The 20,767-nt window shown below is 40.9% G+C and overlaps 2 protein-coding genes across 3 annotated transcripts in view; both read right to left on the minus strand.

Moving 5' to 3' along the window:
* Positions 1 to 1,970: 1,970 nt before the first annotated feature.
* Positions 1,971 to 7,658, minus strand: egr3 (early growth response 3). Of its 2 annotated transcripts, none has more exons than XM_034691065.1 (2): positions 7,162 to 7,658; positions 1,971 to 4,479 (listed from the first exon to the last, which is right to left on the minus strand). In XM_034691065.1, exons 1-2 carry the CDS (start codon positions 7,313 to 7,315, stop codon positions 3,401 to 3,403), a joined length of 1,233 nt encoding a protein of 410 aa, XP_034546956.1. In that variant the 5' UTR covers positions 7,316 to 7,658; the 3' UTR covers positions 1,971 to 3,400. The 2 variants fall into 2 exon arrangements, with proteins under 2 accessions (XP_034546956.1, XP_034546957.1); XM_034691066.1 differs by lacking the exon at positions 7,162 to 7,658 and adding an exon at positions 4,620 to 4,725.
* Positions 7,659 to 12,587: 4,929 nt separating this feature from the next.
* LOC117818392 (phosphatidylethanolamine-binding protein 4) overlaps positions 12,588 to 20,767 on the minus strand; it is a 55,836-nt gene continuing 47,656 nt past the window's right edge. The window contains exons 5-7 of the mRNA XM_034691253.1: positions 19,414 to 19,459; positions 18,716 to 18,832; positions 12,588 to 12,789 (exon numbers count right to left, since the gene is read on the minus strand). Coding sequence (XP_034547144.1) covers positions 12,698 to 12,789; positions 18,716 to 18,832; positions 19,414 to 19,459 — 255 coding nt within the window. The 3' untranslated portion in view covers positions 12,588 to 12,697. The remainder of the gene's footprint in view (positions 12,790 to 18,715; positions 18,833 to 19,413; positions 19,460 to 20,767) is intronic.

Below are 20,767 nucleotides of genomic sequence, written 5' to 3' on the forward strand. Positions count from 1 at the left end.
CAAAGTTGTAATTACATGGCTTCATTTAGATGTGGAAATAGTTTGGTGTAGTTTCTGCCTGACTCTGCATCACTCTTTAACACATAGAAAACATAAAAACATTTTCTCTTTGAGGAGGCCACATTCTATTTACCATAGTTACAAACATCCAATCTCACCGGCAAAAATTCAACTTAAGAGCACAAAAGAGAGCATTATATTTGGTCAAATAAATTAAAAACTATTCCGAAATATAAGGACTAACATCAGATTATTCTAAGTAAACATTACAGATAAAAATGTATTTCCTATCACCTCATTTACTATAAACATATTAGGTGCTGACTCCATAAGGCTGTCTGCTACATGATGTTTACTTTAGAGGCTGTTGATTACTGCATTATCTAACCCGGCAAATTACAATTATATCTCTGATTCTTTAAGTTATGTGATGCTAATAATAGGACATGAAAAAAACTATGTAACATAGAGTTAAATGACTAAAATTTTAGTTTTTTTTATTGGCAAATGTATCAACTCAGATACATTGTATTGTGAAAAGCTCAGAAAAAGTTGTATTAGTGAAAGACCATCCTTGCAATACAGTAATGCATTTTTATAATACTATTGATTTACAACTGGATGTTAGAGGGAGTGAACTTTCAAACTATATGAAAAGGTGCAAGAAGGTCTATTCATTTAAGCATGTAGATGAGCTGAGAGAAGCCTCTCTGAGGCCACATTAATTGGAAAATAAGTGGACACTTGCCAGGAAGCTGAGCAGTGAAAACTGGTTGTAACAGGAAAGGGAAAGCATGGCCTTGGAAGCGCACTTCTGTTTGCACTGTGCTCTCTGTGGCACTATGTTTCTCAACCTTTCTTTTGGCCTCTGCAGTTGTCAGTCGATACTCTCTTTAAGTCTGATTGCTGTGTCTAGTGACCAGTTAAAAACTGTGTTTTTTTCTACTAATAACAATGTTGATATGAATTCTGTGCTTGGCACACAGCCTACACTCCTTAACAGTCAGAGAGCACAATCATTAACCAAGAACATTGTCAGTCAAAGTAGATGGAGGGGGAATGTTACTTTTAAAATTATAAGTGTATCTGCTATTCTAACAATAAACATAAAGGATAAAATTACAAGCTGTCTCGTGTGGATAAGGTTACTTCACCTCAAATAATGCACAAACACTTATGGAAAAAAGGGACTGATTTTTCAACTTGAAGGAGCACCAATATTTTCAACTTATGGCTTATGTTTTTGGCTTGACAGAAGAAAATATTTTTAATTTAGCATTTCATTCATTCTTAAGTTTCAAAAATCAATTTTTTTATTACACTTTGACCAAAAGTGTAATACATTAATTGTTATATATGAAAATGCCTTAATCCTATCTCTCTCTTTTTTGCAACTGCTTCACAGAGTCAGAAAAAAATGGCTTTACAAAGTTAAGTTAAAATAAATCATGACTGATAAAATAAGGAGACATCGGGTAGTTTTATCAAATGTCGACATTGCTGTGCATTGTTATGATTCCAGAGAGATTGAGCGGTTTTCTTGTGTCAGGACAAAGATCAGTAAGAAACCATGTGTGAAAGGTATTGGCTCTGCATAAACTTTGTTCCAAAAATTCAAAAAAGGATCAAACCATTTAGTCTCCTGTCTATCCAAGATGAATCCGTGTTTTCTGTGAAATTTGTGTTGATTAAAAATAACTTGATTGTGGCTCTAATGGAGGAACAGGACATGCCAAAAATCATGTTGCTTATTCAGAGAACAAATTAGGGCTTTCTTTAACCAGTAACCACTTTAAAGCATACCCATGGCGCAAATGCCAAATTTCTTTTTTCTTTTATGGAAGATAATACATCTGGATCTTTTGTAGTGCTCCAAAATTTTTTTTGCAATGACAACTGTGACAACATAATATTCTGTTTTATAACTACATTACTAAAAGCTTTAGGACACATTCCGCACAAGCATTCAGTCAATTGAAAGTTCTTGTTTATGCAGACATTTGTATTTACATAGTGTGCATGAAAGCATGCACATATATGCACAATTTAATACTGAATTATGGTGCATTTGACAGTTTAGTACAAAAGTGAAACTTCTACTGTAGCTACCTGCATACATGTTTGTATACTGTACAAAAACAACAACTTCTTAGTTTACAACTCAGTCTCAGTCTTACTATATTAAAAAAAGATGTAAACATGGATTTGGACTTTTTCACTTTTCCCTCTTACAATATGCTGCGTATCTTTTGGTGGCTAGAACCAAGTAATTTAGTCTAAACTTTGAATCCTTATTTATCTTTGCTTTCATGTTCTGCTGGTTTGCAACCCAGTGACATATATTGAAGTAGTTCAGCCTGTCTAACTGTGCTTTTAGTTCATTTGATTTACAGGTTGTCGACATGTGTCATGAATATATTGCATATAATTGCAGAACTCAAGAAAATATGAAATGAAAAATATTGGTGAGCTTTCAAAAAAAGCAACAGAAATTATATCTGGTAACACCACATAAAGCCACCATATAAAAAGGCAACAAAAATACACAGTGTCTCTCAGTGACTACAAATAAATAAGTATTGGCAAAGGCATTGATTGCTGCAGGCATGTTTGTTTTATCAGTACAGGTTACAGGACAAGACATCGGTGTGCTTTGTGTAACCCATTCAGTCATCGTGTAGGTTCAACCAAATTGTGCAGAAAAATATAAGATCCGAGATCTGATGTTTGCTTGAACTCAACACATGTGCTAAGCTGAAATCACTGCTATGTTTGGCAAATGTCAGGCACAATAATAAGAACAAGGTTGGCTGTATTACCACAATACATTTGGCACATTCTTTAGAAAAAGAACATTCAAATATAAAATAAAAACACAACACCTCAACAAAAATAAAAACAACAACAAAAAGACAGTCAAGTGCCACTAATAAGGTATCCATGACAGTACACAAATATAACCAATTGCACTTTTAAACAGCCTAATAAAATGAATGCATACCTCTCAGACAACTCACCCTTTAACTAAGCTCTGTTTTAATTTAGTCTTTTTTGACCCCTGTGATGGATTCTGGCTTCCTTCCAATTTAGAAATTATCAGTAAAATTTACAAAAGTGTTTCCACACCAAAACCTACAGACACACAGCGGCCTTTTGGACAGAATGTGCCATGGTGCCCTTCTTTGTGGTGGCACTGTGTTACAGTAGCTGAGGCTATGAGTTACTTTCCCCTCTTTCTTTAACTAAAGGCATCCATCTCAAAATAGAAGGAACTGAAAAGAGCAGGCGATGCAAAAGAGAGGAAAAGAGTCACCTATTTGTCTCATAGTGGACGTGGTCCTGTCTTCCTTTGTCTCTGTGGGGCATGGTGAGAGTCCAGTCCATGTGCATGTAGTGACGGTCATGACGTCCCCACTGTCGGCCCACCACAGGAGCTAGGCGGGGAGCTGTGGCTCCCAGCAGCCCCACTGCTCTTGTCAGCCGGCTTCTTGTCCTTCTGTTTCAGGTGAACCTTTGCATGTCTCTTTCTCTCGTCACTTCTGGCAAACTTGCGTCCACAGAACTCACAGGAGAAGGGTTTTTCCCCCGTGTGTGTGCGGATGTGTGTGGTCAGGTGGTCGCTCCTGCTGAAGGAGCGCATGCATATTCTGCACTGGAAGGGTTTGTGACCTGTGTGGATGCGGAGGTGACGTGTGAGCTCGTCTGAGCGTGAGAAGCGTCTGTCACAGTTCTCTGCAGGACAGGCGTGAGGACGTTCGTGGACGGGGGTTTTGCTGGGACGGTTAGGGTACTTCCTCGGTCTGATGGGTTTCAGGGTGAGAGTCTGTGGCGGTGGGTGATGCTGAGGAGGGTGCTGCTGCCCGCCGATGAAACCTGGGTGAATCTGCTGCTTGTCTTTGAACGCCCTGATTGTCTCCAGGGGTGTAATGGGTGGAGGGTTAACTCGAATGGGGTCCATTGTCTGGAAAGGCTTGTGCTCCATCACACCAACCTCCCCCTGATGATGGAAAAGGTTGTAGTCAGGGATCATGGAGAAAAGGCTGCCATCCATTGGGGCTTTGGATGTGGAGTGATAGTCATTGCCAGGGTAGGCGAGTGCCGTGCTGGTGGCCGGGCTGTGGTGGAAGGAGACCTGGTCCTGGTACAGGTCGCTGCAGGTGGAGTATGCAGGCAGTGGAGGACCGTATACCTGCTCCATGTCTGACGTCTGTCCGCCCATGCTGGCTGCGGAGGATGATGTCTGCGTTGTTACCGTGCCTGGTGATGGAGAAACACCGAGGATCCCCGCACTGACAAGACTGATGATGTTGTTGTCAGAGCACCAGCCAGAGCCACCGATGCCACCTGACGGAGGAGTGTCAAAGGCAAACTTCCCCAGATAGGTGACAGTCTGCCCGCTGCGGTTGGACTGGAAGCTGGATCCATACTGAATCTCTCCTGATGTCTTCTCACCTCCCATGCCCAGATCCATGATATTATCTACACAGAAACAAATAGAAAACAGATGTCATAAATAACTCATTTTAAACAAAAAAATTAAATGCAGAAATTTAGGAGGAGAATCATAAAAACAGAAAATGTTGCACAAGTCGTGAAAATAGAAAGTCTGGAAAATTCACTTTGTCAAGCTGTTTGAACTTGAAGTGACAGTCCTTAGTTTGCCCAAAATTCAGCTTTTCTGCATGCCTCTGCAATAGTTTGCCAGCAAAAGATGAAAAATAAAAGAAGTCCAGTGGAGTTCATAAAGAAATGTGAGCGCTGTCAGACCTGTAAGTTAAGTGAGTGACTGCTGCATGTGAGACAGTGGTGTCTCTCTCTCTCTCAGATCCCACAAGCCCTCATAAATCAAGACCTAAACACCCCCTTTGATCCAGTCATTGTGTCCCTCAGGAGGACAGCCAAACTGAATGGCAAGATCTGATTTCTTTACAGCGGGGAGGATTATAAGGCAGACGCCACATCTATCACGCTCAAGGATTCAAAGCACATTTGCAGCAAAGAACATCTGCACATAATGGGGGTAAAATTTCAGTGTGTTTCCTCTCCAATTGCTGCATTAGTGAGATTAACGCCATTTGCACATATTTCCTTGATATTTTAATTGTACAGAATGTTACACTTCTCACTGAATACACACACCCTCGTACACACACTCTCTCTCATACACACACTATCTCTCAAACACAACCACACACTCACACACACAAACACAAACACACACACACACAGACACACACACACACACACACCTTTTAACATATTCCAAATATGCCATAAAAACTATCAAATACTTAATGGGTATACATTTACATGCTGATCTTGCTCTGAGATCTTAATGTGAGACAGTTAGAAAGAATTCTTTCTTAAACAGGAGTTTAAACAGACGTCTCTTTTCATTTGTAGGAAATCATACACAGGGGTGCTTATATACTCACTCCCAGTAATTACAGCCTCCTGGAATTTGGCTAAGGGCAAATCGTAATGAAACAAACAAAAGCAAATTACATATATTGCACAATAGCTTTCAACACATGACGTATATAGGAGCCATGAGACTTGTGGCATGATTTTTTAGGCATGCATGACATTTAGAAGAGAGCCTTTAATGCTTTTAACTCTAATGTTTTAGTCTTTTGGGGGTAATTTGAGCTGTTGGACATTTAAAGGGAGTGAAGGGCATGAAATAGAGTCAACACTGTTTTTTTTACAGGTCAGTACAGATAAGCACAGCACACACCTGCCCCACCTGTAATATCACAGAAGGGTGCTTAAAATATTTTGTTATTTGAACTAAAAATAGCACACATGCCAGGGTTACATTTATCTACTTTTCTGTGTTAATAATTTGAATTTCAACATGATCAGACATAATTCAAACAGCAATACACACATGCACTTTGCAACATCTCTTTTCTTTTAAGCATGATTCAATTTGATCAAATATCTCCCGAAAGAGGTAATCTAAAATACAATTTAAGGCCGTGCTATAGAAAAATGTAATATATGTCATTTGTGTCACGGACTTGTTTTTAATCCAGTTATGACAAATAAAGCAGAGTATTTATAAAACCTGGCGTTGGGAAAATTTATCCACGCACTCGTCTGTTAAAAAAATGATATATTTCGAGTTATATTTCTGCTGAAGTGTTATTTCAATTTGGGGAAAAAAATTGAATCCCTACGAGGTGAATTTTAAGTGTTGCCCAAGCATCACATGTTGATGTCCTTAGCCACCCCGGGAAACTGAAGATTTAGAATATCTCGCGCATCATTGACCCATCACCTCAGAAGGTGAGCCCGGACAATTAGTGATTGATTTAATGCCAACACTGAGCCGAAACAACAAAAGTCATCTTTCTGCAGGCGCCTGGATTGGTCAGAAATGTACGAAAATATGGGAACATTACAAACCATATATCGGCCTCGCCATTAAGGATGTTTCAGGGGCCTGGCGTCTAAATATGTATCATATAGGGAAAAGCAGCCGCACACGCCTACTGAAATCCAATCTGTGACATGTTAAAGAGTTGTGAATGAAAGTCATTGTCTAAAGTAGTTGACCCATCTTTGCGGGTGGATAACAGAAGAATAAATCTGTGGCATTTGCGGTTTGGCCACTTTAATTACACACATTTTCTCAGATCCCACAGATTTCGGTTTCAGTCCGAGCCGAGTGCGTTTTTAGTGCGTAAAACTGCCTGTCTTTTCACAGCCGTTCGTATTTCCTCAAGCACGGGTCAGATTTTAACATTTAAAGCAGTTAAAAGTACGGTGGATTTTTCCCAAGTATAAAATAATCTAAACATAGTTTTTTAAAGTTTTGATTGGAGTCCAGTTTCTCCTCTTGACATAGCGTTTAAACATTCTGACATTTCGGGTAATGGACGAGGGTGACGAAAATAAAAAAGAAATAGTCTACACATTTGTACCGAAAGAGAGTCCGCTCAAAGGTAAATCTAATTCATACCAGGTAGTGTTACACCTGACCCCGAAAAAGTATACAGCACATGAATCTGCCTTTGTGCGCAACAGCCAGAGCGCAAACAGGTGCTCCATGCCCCAAGACAACTGTTGCCTTCACGCACACCATAGTTTGAGCGACTTTAATGAAAAGACACACTCTCACATTCGCAAGAAAAAAAAAGTAAAGTCAAATCTTACCTGTGTTCATCTGTGAGTAGTGGTTTATAGATTCCGTACTGGTGAAAATATTCATTGACGTCGGGATGTCCTCTTCTGGGTACAGACTGTCAGGGATCGTGTTTATTAAACTGCTCATGGTAAGAGGGAGCTTCTCCGCTAGTTTCCCTGTCATAGCAGTTAGATTCAGTCCGACATTTATAGAGGACAACGCGCAGGTATCCAAGGAGCCAAAAAGTGGGTCTTCTCAAAGTGGAAAACACAGGTGTGGATCAGGCGTGGAGAAAAAAGACAGAGGAGCAGGGATGGATCCTGTTGCTGTAGCTATCCAAGTATCCCGCGGAGGACGAGCAGCGCCGGTTTTCTCCTCCTGTGTGATCACGGGCTATTGTTGTTATTAATGTGATCACAGTAGAAGCTGATGGGCTTCTTGTGGGGGAATTTGAAGTCTGTGAATCAATGGAGGAGGTGGTGGTGGTGTTGGTTGCACAAGAGCAGCTCTACTTGCTCTATTGGAGCTGGATAGGGGACTCCAGTTTGCCTGTATTAAATAGGGGGATGGAACTTTTTCGTGACGTAGATGACCATATATGGACAGAGCGCCCAGCACCAGGCTCTCCGCGCGTCAGTCAGGCGGTGGAAACTACAGTGGAGGCAAAAGGCTCCGACGGATAGATAAAGTTTGTTAAATCTACATGTCAACCCCATCCGAGTCCTTCTTCGGGAAGAGCCGGTGGTCCCCTTCTATTCCTGTTAGTGGAAAACACGACAGCGCATTATCTTTATTGTTGTCAGTGCTTTTGTGGACTATCAGGCAAACTGGGAGCTATTTATGCAACAGTGAGTTTTATGAGATAGAAAGGAAGGGGGTTAAAGTGTATAAACACATTATTCATACCATGTATTAATATTATTCTAATGCTGAACAAGTATTGACGGGTGTTTCTTTGATGCCCTAACTTTCAAACTACTTTTTGGGCAAAAAAAGTGACTTTGACTAGTTTGACTGCTTCTGTGAGCATGAACACACTTTCTACTGCAGTACACTGACTCAAATCCCTCTTCTCATGCAGCAGCTCTCACAAAGACAGTAATTGACGGAGTTAATCGCTTGTAAATATTGCGAGCGCATTGTAAATCCAAAAGGCGAGCTTTGACTTGGAGCCCAAGTGACCGCTTAAGTGGAAACTCCAAATAAGGCAGTGTCCGGCCCCGCCCCTTCGTGTCTGTATTTGGACATGTGAGTTCCGGGTGAAGTAGTAGTGGAAAAGTGATCGGAAGCCACAGACGCTCAGAGATGACAGTGGACGGCGCGTCATGGATCACTTTCTTACCAATTTGCCAACTTGTGAAAAAATAGCACCTCTGTTTGCCTCATAACGCTTCAAAAATATCCCCTTATGATTCGGTTTGTTACACAAAAACAGTTACACACAGTGTGGGATTATTCACGTGTATCACTTTCACATAACAGTTTAGTAAAGATTTGCTTAGTTTGGGTGTGAACTTTACCCATTTTCTGCTGTAGCTGCAACGACTGATAACACACAGGCCTCTGCAAAAAAAATAAATCACAGGAAATATTGAATGAAATGTCAGTGCCTGAATATTCAGACCTGAGAAATTAATAGTACCTCAATGAACCAGAAGTGTAAACAGAGTGTGTGGGAGAATTAGTCTGAATCATGCTCTGTGTTTAGGGGGCTTACACAAACAGAGCAGCCAGTGATCTTGTGTGTCTCATTACCACAGGCAAGTCCTCAGTGTATACTGTGTGTGTGTCTGTGTTTTATGAGAAACAGACCCACCAGTGGGCATAAGCAGAGTCCTCTCAGGGCGTCATGGACCAACAATCAGTAAATGAGTCAAAAAATTATCCTGATGAACTAAGATCTAAATTAATCACTTTTCATGCTGACTATTTCTGTGTTGACTTCATCATCTGACTCACCATGTTAGAACAGGTCAAAAGGCATGTCAGATTTGCCAAAAACAAGATGTTCAAAGTTGCAGACTAGTATTAAAACATGTGATCTGCATGAAGCTATTACCAGACCTTACTTAAACACTGAGTGATTTTAACCCTTCTTGCTGTCCCTATCTTCAACTTGTTGTATCATCACTGTCAGGCCTGTATAAAATTCAATTTTACATATGTTTAAAGACTGATAATGTGAAATACTGCATCTATGTGTGATACACATTGGTGTAAAAAGCCGAACATCATCTTGATGGAAAATATAAGGGCTGAACAGCTAAGAAAACACTGATTTCCTCAGAGAAAACTGCTATAACTAGTACTATTATACTGACTGTACTGACTAATACAGCATGCACCACATCATTAAACAGTGAATTTGTTTAGTTCTGAATTTATCTTTTATTCTATTACTATGTATGATTAAATGAGCTTAGGTATGCACACTTGGTATGAGTTAATGCATAGAAATGCCATGACCTTTGACCTCTTAGATGATACAGTTTAAACAGACTCTTATAAATATATGAAAGGTATAGTTTATTGCAATCTTATCAAATCAGGTCGTGTGTGTTCTTTAGTCCACCTGAGGAGGCTGCCTGCATTGATCTATTCAGTATGAGATCTGTGGAAAAAGGATGCCTAAATGTTTATGGATGCAAATTAGATGGAGCATTCCCTCTGGTCCGACTGTGACTTACTGTACAGCGGTGTCCCTTCTCAGGGAAGGCTTCATTTGTGGCTCTGTGGTTGGAACATTGGCTTGCACATCTGGAACATTTACCTGTTGTAGATTTTATTTCCTCGACTGTGATCTGGGTCACACAGGGGAGGCCTGGATGGGTTGTGGTGTCCTGGCTCTTTTGCATACAGGGATTCCATGGAAGCATAGGCTTGTATAGCACAGTGGAAAACTCACCAGGCACTCTGGATGTATAGTCAAATTAGTTGGTTTTTTTCCATGCTTCATGGAGATCACTAAATTTGTTCCCTGCTGTTGCTGAAAGAAGTGGAAATGTTGCCAATCATACCAAATGTAACTCTACTTCCTTTATTTAACATCATTGTTAGACCAAATTCCTCTGTTGCAAGTATGAGCATTTATATTACTATACCTGCGGCATGACATGGATATGTTTACAAAATTGGCTGACAAATGTGCCTATATCTCTAATAACGGCTCTTGAAGCCCTCACAGCCTTTCATTCAAGCTGATCATATTTTGAGTTCACAGTGCACCATGCTTTGGAGTTCAAGTCTGAGTGTTATGGCTACACGTGAGCATTTTCTGAAGTGAAGAAAAAGAAATCCGCAGAGGCTTTTTGTGTCATTACCTTATCAAGTAATTTGCAATGGCTTAAATTGTACATCATTACAATTGCTATTTGTAGGGAAATGTCCAGTGTCATTTTTCAGAGTGAAGAAGAGAGACAAACATGCATTTAAAACACAAGGCCAGGGCAGAAAACTTCACCTTTTAAAAGGTGCATTTTACAGTTCTGTGTGCCTATTGGTGAATGTTTGAAGCATCTAATGGAGCCTGATGAAAGGATATTCGTGTGATTTTTTCCAGAGGTTGGACTCAAACATCCAGGTAGATATTACAGCACTTACTCTCTGCAGTTGGATTTTACGTGACTACACCTTGTGTTGGGGCCGTACGTAAAAAAGACTGTGCAAAGCTGACTGCAGACTATACGGTTGACATGGATCTAACAGTTTTGACACTTAAATGCATTTCACTACAGCACACAACAAGTGTGGAGCAGAAAGTCTCCAGTGAAATCCATCTCCTCTTCAGCAGCAGATAGAAAAAAGAACGAGACTAAAATCATCATGCATATTAGATCACTTAGTGCCTGTTAGGCTATTGAATTGATTAAACAAATTCCTTTTAATTAATGTAAACTTGAATAAATTAAGAACATATGAACTGCCTTTTTCATATCATCAGGGGATGTGAGAGGTTTTTTTTTTACACAGAGAAGACAATATAGCGTGCACTGGTGAACTACAGCTGTCAGTTTTTCTTAATCAGAATATTTCAACTCTCCTGACATTTGGAGTAAAAATAAACACATTGAAGGAAGCTGAGTGGCAAAACCCAGCTGTTTTGGCAGGATATCTCCACGATATGAAGGAGAAAAAAATGCACAGTGTATTTGGAAGTATGAATCCTGGCATTTCAATGGTGTACTGATGGATTCAAGTAGGTGGTTTTTGGAAGAATGCTCTCCCACTTGGCATGCCTCACAATGAGTGTGGAATTATACTCCCCTTGCCAATTATTCAAGATGTGATTTCATAAGTCATATAAGATGGGTAAATCAAGGTCAAGAGTGATATTCAAGCCGACGGATACTTCACATTTGTTCAAAAAGCAGCGAGCTGTCTGTCTCAGTGTTTGTTTGTGTGCATTGTTTGGCTGTGTTGTTTGTGGACGCAGCTGCTTAGACTACTAAGTCGAGAAGGCAAACAAAGCAGATGCAGGACATTTTGATCAATGATCTTCCAGAGTTCATGGAAGGGGCACATAGGGGTTTACCAAGGCTGGCTTAATCACCAAAGGAACTAAAACCTCCATTACCTACTCCTGCCGAGCCCACTGATGAGACACCAAATTAGGGTCAATGAAACCACCAACTAAAGATTGATCATTAGAACATCAAAGTGGCTCATGTAAATCCAGCCTTTTTCAGACATCTAGGGTATTGATACAAACCCCTCCCTCAGGAGAGTTGCTGGTTAGAAACCAATATTCCTCATGGGGGGTACTCTGACCCACCCTCTACAAAGACCAGTGAAGTCTAAAAAGTAGCTCCTCGTGAAAGGGTTGAAAAGTTTATCTACAGCATCCTCTGCAGACATGCCAGGTGGGCCTCTTATGTAACCTTCCACAGTTCAGAATCGGTTCAGCATCACAAAGTTACACTCAAGGACACTTGAACATGTAAAAGAGCTGATTTCACTTTTTAAAAAAGTCAATGAAGAACCTGAATTAGCTCAGTGTTTCCACCTGAGGTGAGAGTGGTCAATGGAAATATGATAAACAATTACACAAACAGCAAGTTCCCTTCACCCAATACACCACAGGACCTTCAGCCCCTCCCCCTGCCCTGTCACTCTGAGTATTTTGGTTCAAGTTCCACTGCGGCATCCGGCTGTGTTGCGGTCTTGGTTTCACCTCCCACTTCCTTTTTTTGGCCCTGACGTGTTTCCGCCCCTGAATTAGAGTCAACTTTTTTTCCACACAAAGTTGTGATATCAGGCCGTCTTCCTCCTCTTGCCGACAGCGATCGGAAACTAATAAGAAATCCCCAGTGAGGTCAAAAATCTATCTCCCCAATCCTCTGCTCCAGACCACAAGACAGAGATACAGGGCAACATCAAAAACACAGCAGCTGGTGCAACACAAAGAGGAAGTCTCTATCTCACTGACTGATAAGATAGATACAAGAGGGCTGGCCTGTTGCATGCTTTGAAGATGCTGTTTAATTCAGAGAGAGAATAAAGGAAAAAAAATATTTGTTGTTCTTGAAGATTATTCTCCACCATCATATTTCAGACACTGAGGATCCTTCAGTCGTTGTAGTTTTTGGTGAAGAACACCAGAGTGGCAACAGGCTCTCCAAGATTGAACCTAGCAGTAAAGGTTAGGAGATCCCATTTACCTGTGAGAGCAGAACAACACAAACACAGAACATTATTAGTATTATTTATAGGTATTTAGAGATATGAGGTTGGTTTGTTTTCAGCCTGATACAATGATTAAATGCAGATCAAACAGCTTCAAGCAGTTAAACCCTACAAGTTTATGAGACAACATATTTTATCCTTACAATATACCACATAAATTTAGCACTATCTAAGCATAATCTCTGGTGCATTGCAGGAGCATAATTTTTCCTGACCGCTCGGCCCGTGTTTAAGGGATCTGAGGCCTAACAGAGCAGCACATGGCTCTGGGATGTGAGTCACTGAGAACAGCACTGCTGAAAATAAAACATGTTGCTGTAATGATGGAGGTGGGAATGCAAGGACGTATTGGCAAGAAGATATGATTCAATCGCCTGGACTGTTTCTTTTTTTCTTCCCTCCCCTTTTTAAACAAACACCAGACGGCCATCCGGCTGGTATGACAATATCACTTCTTAGATTTTGACAACCACTGATTCCCTGCAGCTTCCCCTCCCTTAAGGAAAAAAAAGACAATTTCACAATTATCTTTCCAAGGCAACAAAACCCTGTGTGCTTTAAACTTGCAAACTCCAACAGATTCTAGAGGGAATGAGTGTATGTTTGGGTGTACAGAAGACAATGCAGTGCGGCGTAATCCAGGGAAATCGCTGACATTCTGGTATTTCCGTATGTGCAGGAATTACATTAACAGATGCTCAAGAGAAAGAAAGTTAATCTTTTGAAAAGAAAGCCAACTATTGAAATGCTCCAAATCCAAAAAGAGGATGGTCTTGTAGTCAGGGCTCCAGCGTTATTTTGCCTGGATATAAACATTACTGCTTCACCTCTCCGTGCAGCTGCTCTACAGGCCTTCACTGCGGCTGTTTTTGCCATCAAGGAGTAACTTTTGTATCCTCCAGCATCAAGGGAAAGATCTGGGAGAAGAAATGCACTTTGCCGAGCCATGCATATCATTGCAGAGACTAATCAGGCAGATTCTTTACATTTTTGACAAAATATCTGCAATATTTCAGGCTTCTTGAAGAGTATATTACAGTTTCAGTTTTGAATGTAGATTGACATCATTACTAAATTATTACTCAACTGTTTTGTGGCTTTTGCTGGCCTCCTCATCCTCCCTACATGTTAAGCTTCTGAGCCTGACACCTCGGTGTGTCTGCCTGTGCCATGAGGTCAGGTCAGGCTTTGAGCTCAGCTGGGAAGAATGATGAATAATTACTGGGACATGATCAGATGAGTACCTGAATGCTGCCAGCTCCTCTCTGTGAATGAGGGCTGCTAGCAGAAAGGGCTCTGATAATCAAGTGAGGGCAATGGAGTCAGGAGACCTGTCCGTATTGTAGGGCATGGCCCCGGTGGCCCCTCTGGCCTGTGTTCCAGTGGGAGATAATGCACCGCCTCTGCAGATCCTCAAATTCCCCTCGAAAGCTGAGGGGTGAGGCAGCTGGGTGACAAACTTTACTCTGAATATAAGGATAAAGTTCATGAAAGATTTCACTCTAAAAGCAGTCAAACACTGATAGTAAAACTTCGTCTTTGCCTTTTTACAGGGAGAACCTATCTTACAGTGTAGAGCAACATTTCCTCTTACAGACGCTGTCACACCGAAGATCATTTTATTGTAACGATCCTCTGAGAGTCAAAACCAGGCACTGCTTGTAAGGCTTTACACACATAATCCTGTCTAAAGCTGTGCAATCATTGGGCGCAATCCAAAATGAGACAAATTCACAATATCTGGTGCTATCACGCTGGCTGCCACCCTGCAAATGTCTCGACTTACAAGTGACCTTAAAATAGGCTGGTGTGTGTTTGTAGTGCGGAGACGTGTTTCCACCTCTCCCATCTGCCTGCTCATGGAAAGGACAGATAGTGTGGGACCTGAGGGCGATGTTTAAGTCTTCCTGACTCCCCTTTTGTTTCCACCTTGCTGCTCCGTCTGGGTATGGCAGGCAAGATCGAGACTGCTGTGAGGTGACACAGAGCTGCTACATTTAGTGGTGTGGGCGGTGTCCCTGTTAAACCTCTTATAGTCTCTCAAAAATACTCCAAACCAAGTGATCCTGTTCATCACAAGAGACTGAGAGGAGTCAGATCAGGTGTGAGAGCTTCTGTGAGCTTTATCAAAAAAATATCCAGAGTCATAATAATGCAATCCTATTATCATGAAGGGGGAAGTTCTTTGTGGCTGTCAGGGGTCAGAGGTCATTGCCTCTGGCCTGAAGACGCTCACAGACGCTTCAGTAGGGAGAATGACTGCTATAGAGAGACCAGGGTTGAGGAAGGTGTCACAGCAATTGGCTGTGTATTTCTGCTCCAAGCCTGCTGTCAACACTACAGCACCATACATTGTTAGCAGACACTGTCACTTTCCTGGGGACTCTATATTTAATCTCAAAGAGATAAGTCACCTATTGAATCCTAATTTTCTACTGACATATTGCGGGAGATTTTTTTCTAATCATCCTGTAATTTCCATTTTTCACGTTACATGATCATGACAGTTGCTTATTAACATTGTATCTTTACCAAATAGATTGGTTAACCATTGATGCAGTTCATGTTTTTTTCATTATAAATTGATCTATGGTCATTTTTATGACAGCAAATTTACCATTAGATCAATACATTGTGAGAAAATTGTGAAAATACTTGTTTACAATCACAAATTGTTACAAGCCGCTTTAAATGAATTTCAATTTTTATCCATCCAACATTGCAAAATATCTCTGGAACAAGATATATCTGGCATTTTGGATTTAAAAATGACAAATAATGAACTGCTTATTTTCTGTGGATCAACTGATACTTTATTTATTTCAGCAGTGAATTGTAATGTTACTCTGACACTATCCATGAATGAGGAAAGTTTAGAAAAATGTTAGAAACTTTTAACCTCAAATCTCACAAGCAGTTTTTCAGATAAGAACAACAACAACAACCAAAAAAAAACCCCGAACCAGCCAAAATTTAACACGTCAAAGTGTTCCTTTAAGGCAGCCGACTCCTGGCTGAAGCTCAGGCCTGCTGTAGCAACCAAATCCTGGCTCTCTTGACTCCACGCAGCTCTGATTAATGGTAGAGGCTGTGGGTGGGTGGTAGACATGGATCTGCCCATTACCACACTGCAACATTGCAAATGGCTTCAATTACTGTGGAGTGTGCTGAGCTGGCAGTAGGGGCTCTCGGAGGCAAGATGAGCAACGTGCAGCATCCAGCAGCTAACTCCACTGTGATCCGTTCATTCACATAACATTAGAGTCACGTACATCCTCTTGCTTGTTATTTACTGAGGAAAGTGGAGGAAAAATGATCAAAACTGATATATTTTTTTATTTTCAGCCCAGACTTTTCAAACACATCTGTCTTTCTTTTGTTTCTGATCAGTACTTTGAAGGTTCCAGTGAGGAGACAAAGTGCTGGATGTGTAAGCTGTGTATGTGAAGACTTATGTGTAGGCTGAAACAACACTGGTTAGCCTCTCTCAAGGCCTCATCGTTCCCTCTCTGGCTTTGTAACACTGTTTCCCTTGACAAACTGACTCGTCGGCACCAAACAGTAGCAGGACATATTGAGGGCTTGCCAAGTGGCTAACAAGTATCACGAGGGCCTGTATGCCCCCAGCTGCCCCCCACCCTGGCACTGGGGCAGCCTTCAGTCAGGGACAGCCTTCCTGAGCCAGAGCAAAAGGGATTCCCCCACGATCACGCCCCTTGTGCCCAGTGCCAACAGCGAAGCCCCCCTGTAGTTCCTTTTGTAACAAACCAGCTGCCTCCATCAGTTCACTGACCTGCATTCATAACCTTAACACAGGAGGCTCAGCACAATCCCACGGTTCCCTCACAGCAGCCCTGCTCCACCTCTCATTGTTCACACACTTCACTACTCAAGTGATGGTCAGAGATGAAAGAAAAAAGACGACGAATTTGCGATAAAATTGAGTCAATGACTGTGCGACTGGAAGTGGAAAACGATCATTAGGAGTCTCCCACCCACGGCTAAATGCTCTCCCCTTTGCAAATCACATCAATTAATGTCATGGGCTATGAAAAATGCTCTCTGTGTCATACCACATGGAGGGAGGACAGACGCTAATAAGTGAACATACTTAACGGAGGAGGTGGGGAGACATGGGATTCCCTCCATTCCTCTTGTCTGAGCAGGAATACCGTGTGCATCATGGCCAAGTGGAGCCCAGAAATAATGCAGCAGGTAACCCACTGATTCCTAACAAACGAATATTAACCGCAAAACAGATTCTTCCTGTATTCATAAACTACACCCAGACTTTCATTCTTACTGTGTCTCAGTTTATTTTCACTACCTTCTTTAAAAGGGCAGTTATCTTCTCCAGAGTTGACCCTTCAAATGAAACATTTGATTATCTGAGATTGAATATTTTAATTGAATTTCCTTTGAATAGAAAGAACAGCGTGCAGAAGAGAGGAAGTGCAGCAGCGGGAGTTAAACTCATCCAGCAGATTAAGGATGGGTGGATCAACTCAGTTCAATCGCTCCATAATGTGGGGGCAACTGCTGTATCAGAGCAGAAAATGAAAGAGCTCCAGTTTTTCATTCAGCCCAAAAATATATTAAAATATTCTAAACAGCAGTCTGTTATTCATGCTATTGTTTTTCTAAGCGTAACCAGTTCTGACACACTGAATCCTCTAACAATGTGGTAAAAACTTATCTCTCTCTAAAAGTAAGTTTTGGATATGTAAAATACTCCAAAGAACATCTCTTTTGACATTCCCTTTTCCAGAGGTTTCAACATCAAACAGACGTCAGTCTAATGTGCCTGGATTGTTTGCTGACATGGCTGTCAAAACTTCAAACAGCAGAGACTGGCAGCTCCGCTCATTCACGGCCGCAGAGCTTGAAGTCTCAAACCGCCCCAATCTCCCCTCAAATCACCGGCTGTGACCCGAGTAGAGCAGACAGTTGGGCACGCCTCCTGTGAGGTGCTGTACTGTACACAGGTGATGTTTCCCACCTTCAAGAGACTTTTCAACAAGGGGAGGAAAAGTCAGAAAACGGAAACAATAAACTAAACTCTGTGAGACAAACATGACTGTCCTTTGAGAGACAAGCTAAGAGATTGATGTGCTGATGCTGTCAACAGTAAACAAGATTATAAGTAAATACACAGGGTTCATGTGTGCTGACATGGCTGATACGTATTCTAGGTTTGGTAGAGGTTAACAAGACGTGGTCGGACAGACACGTGCAGGTGTGCGTGGGAGCCGGTAATACTTGTCTAGATCCTGTAGGCATTGACACTGCAGCAGACTTACTCACTAACCTCATTAACATTTCTCTTGTTAACTTGAAACACTTGAAGAAAATGATCTTTCTTAAAGCAACTCCAAACGGTTTTGTGGTTTACTCTAAATGTCTTTATGAAAGACGCCCACAAACAAAAAACTGGAGTTACAGAGGGTTTTGCATGGCTGGAATGTCCTCTTGACATATTGCATAATAAATCAAATTACTAATAATAGCAGCTTTAGCAAAATCAGGGGGACATTCGTTAAAACCTAATATGGAAACATGTCACTCTTAATAAAGGATTAAGCCCACTCAAACACATGAGGCAATACCTTAATCATTTTAATGTTGTAAGATGACACAACTTCCTGCTTAGTGTCAAAAAATAGAAATGTACACTTGCCTAAAAAAAGTACCTGCCAAAGACTGTAAAAGAACAAAAAACAACAACAACAACAACTGTAAAAGATAATTATGTGGGTTATCAAGAGGAAATGTTTGAGTTTTGATGCCTTAGTGTAAACTTTTTTACTGTCTAACTGTTGTCAGTGTTGGTATATGATGTGTGTATATGTATGTTGGACAGCAGTATTATGAACTGAAGGTGCGGGTGAGTTGGGTCATTACCACGGGATGAACTCTCCTCCTCAGTGAGCGACAACCGTGTGTCTGGAGGCTGCTCATACAACAAGAACTGGTAGCGGTGAAAACCAGTTCTAGATGGTGGGGATGGAGGCTGATAGTCTGCAAGATAAATACAACAAATCAGGATCAAGAGAGCTGAGGTCAGGAAACAACATAATTAAACTGCACATGAGTGGCTCAAATCAAACAGTTCACTGCATCTTTGATATTTCATCCTCTTCATGCATCTGGATTTGTAGTTGTGTAAACCAGTGGTCATTTTGTTTCCATTAACCCTGAACTTGCAGCGTTCTTCAGTCACCCCTAAGCAGGTATGGTTTTCCTTTGGACAAATGTACTTTAAGTGAAAAAGAAAAACTGTTGGATGGTGAACTCTACTCTTTCTATGTCTTTGAGTCCACATCTGACTCTTTAGTCCATTGTTGCACTCTTAAGAACAGTTGCACATGGAGCCGCCTGCTTCAGAATAACAGCAGATGGGAACTAAAATGGGCTGAGTGCAAGAAGGTGTCAAGGAGCAACTTCAGTGTTACACATTAACAAACATAGAGCAAAGTGGGTTCAAGTTTCCATAATAATAATGTGGATTTCTACCAACTTTTAATACATGACAACTCGCTGCATATTATATAATTATGTTGTGTGAACAAATTAAAGGGTCATTAAAAAACTTTGCTTACCTGTGAGGGTCGTCCCGGTTAACTGTCCACTCTGAAGTGCATCCCCCTGGTAATTCAGATACAGAGTGAGTCAGATAATACACTTTAAAAAGTTACAAAGGATTAGGTCCACTTGAAATTTACGATTTGTTAAGAAGCAAGCACAGTTATTAAATGCTTGGCTCTCTTGTCGGTCCTTGGATTACTCTCTTCCAACTAGAAGGAGATGCTATTCAATATCAAGCCATTTTTATAGCCCAATCTGGTAAATTCTGACTCATTTAGACATATATTGTTCTAACACAGGATTCAAGGGGTATAAAAAGACACAGAAACACAGGTGATGATTGAGAGAAGATAACCAGATAATATATGAAAAGAATATATCAAGGGTACAAGTAAAAAAGATCTGCGATAATTATATCTGAAGACATTCCCAGACAAAATACAGTTCCAGAGCAAATTAAAACACTGAGAGGATTTCCAGGTGCCAATTTCCCATGTTATTAATTGTATATTACTCCCTGTTGCCTGGAGACAGATATCATGTTACCTGATGTGAAGCGTGGATATTTTTCATAAGAATGTTCTACGGTATATTTGTCAGGTTAAACTGCCGTAGTCCCAGAAAGCACACAGGGTTGTTTGTTTAACAGACTTGGCTGCTTGGGCTGCATCCTCGAGTGGGAGGAAAAAGGACTAAATATGTTGTCTGAGAAACAGCCCAAAACCCACTTGAGGTAAGCATGGAAGTCCCCATCACAGGCATCAAATATCTGGTCTCACCACCTATTTCTGTCCTCTTTTCTGCACACAGGCTCCCCCCACAGGGTGACAAAGGTACTGTGTTACTAGACAGCATGTGAGGACAAAAGACGGGTAGAACAAGCAGCTCTCTCCTCATCTCCTGTGATCCTGGAGCAGCAGTTAAGTGTGCTTGATGACAGACACAAACACATTACAGTTTATGGTAGTGTTGCAACACTGGGCTGCATTTCACTTTTAGGATGTAAAGTGAGTTCACACTGTACAATGATATTTAGTCAAGTGTATTTGTTAGGACATCTTGGGAATGTTGAAAACACATTTTGCTCTAAGCTATTATGATCTTTTCTAAGAGATAGGATATGACACTGTTTTAAAGACTATTTGATCCCAACATTTTAATTAATTATATAGTTGGGTTTATAATCTTGACAAGTACAGGTAAATATACTATATGGAAAACACACATTCAAAATGTGATTGATTAATTGAAGTAGATATTTTTTTAATTCTTCACCTGGCAGCTGATGAAATGCTGTCATGGTACGTAGTGCCAAAAGAAAATTTACAACTCTAAAGTCATAAGCACTTGGTGAGTATGCCAGAATGA

Source organism: Notolabrus celidotus, chromosome 9 (genome assembly GCF_009762535.1).
Source record: "Notolabrus celidotus isolate fNotCel1 chromosome 9, fNotCel1.pri, whole genome shotgun sequence".
In the NCBI taxonomy this organism is placed as follows: domain Eukaryota; kingdom Metazoa; phylum Chordata; class Actinopteri; order Labriformes; family Labridae; genus Notolabrus; species Notolabrus celidotus.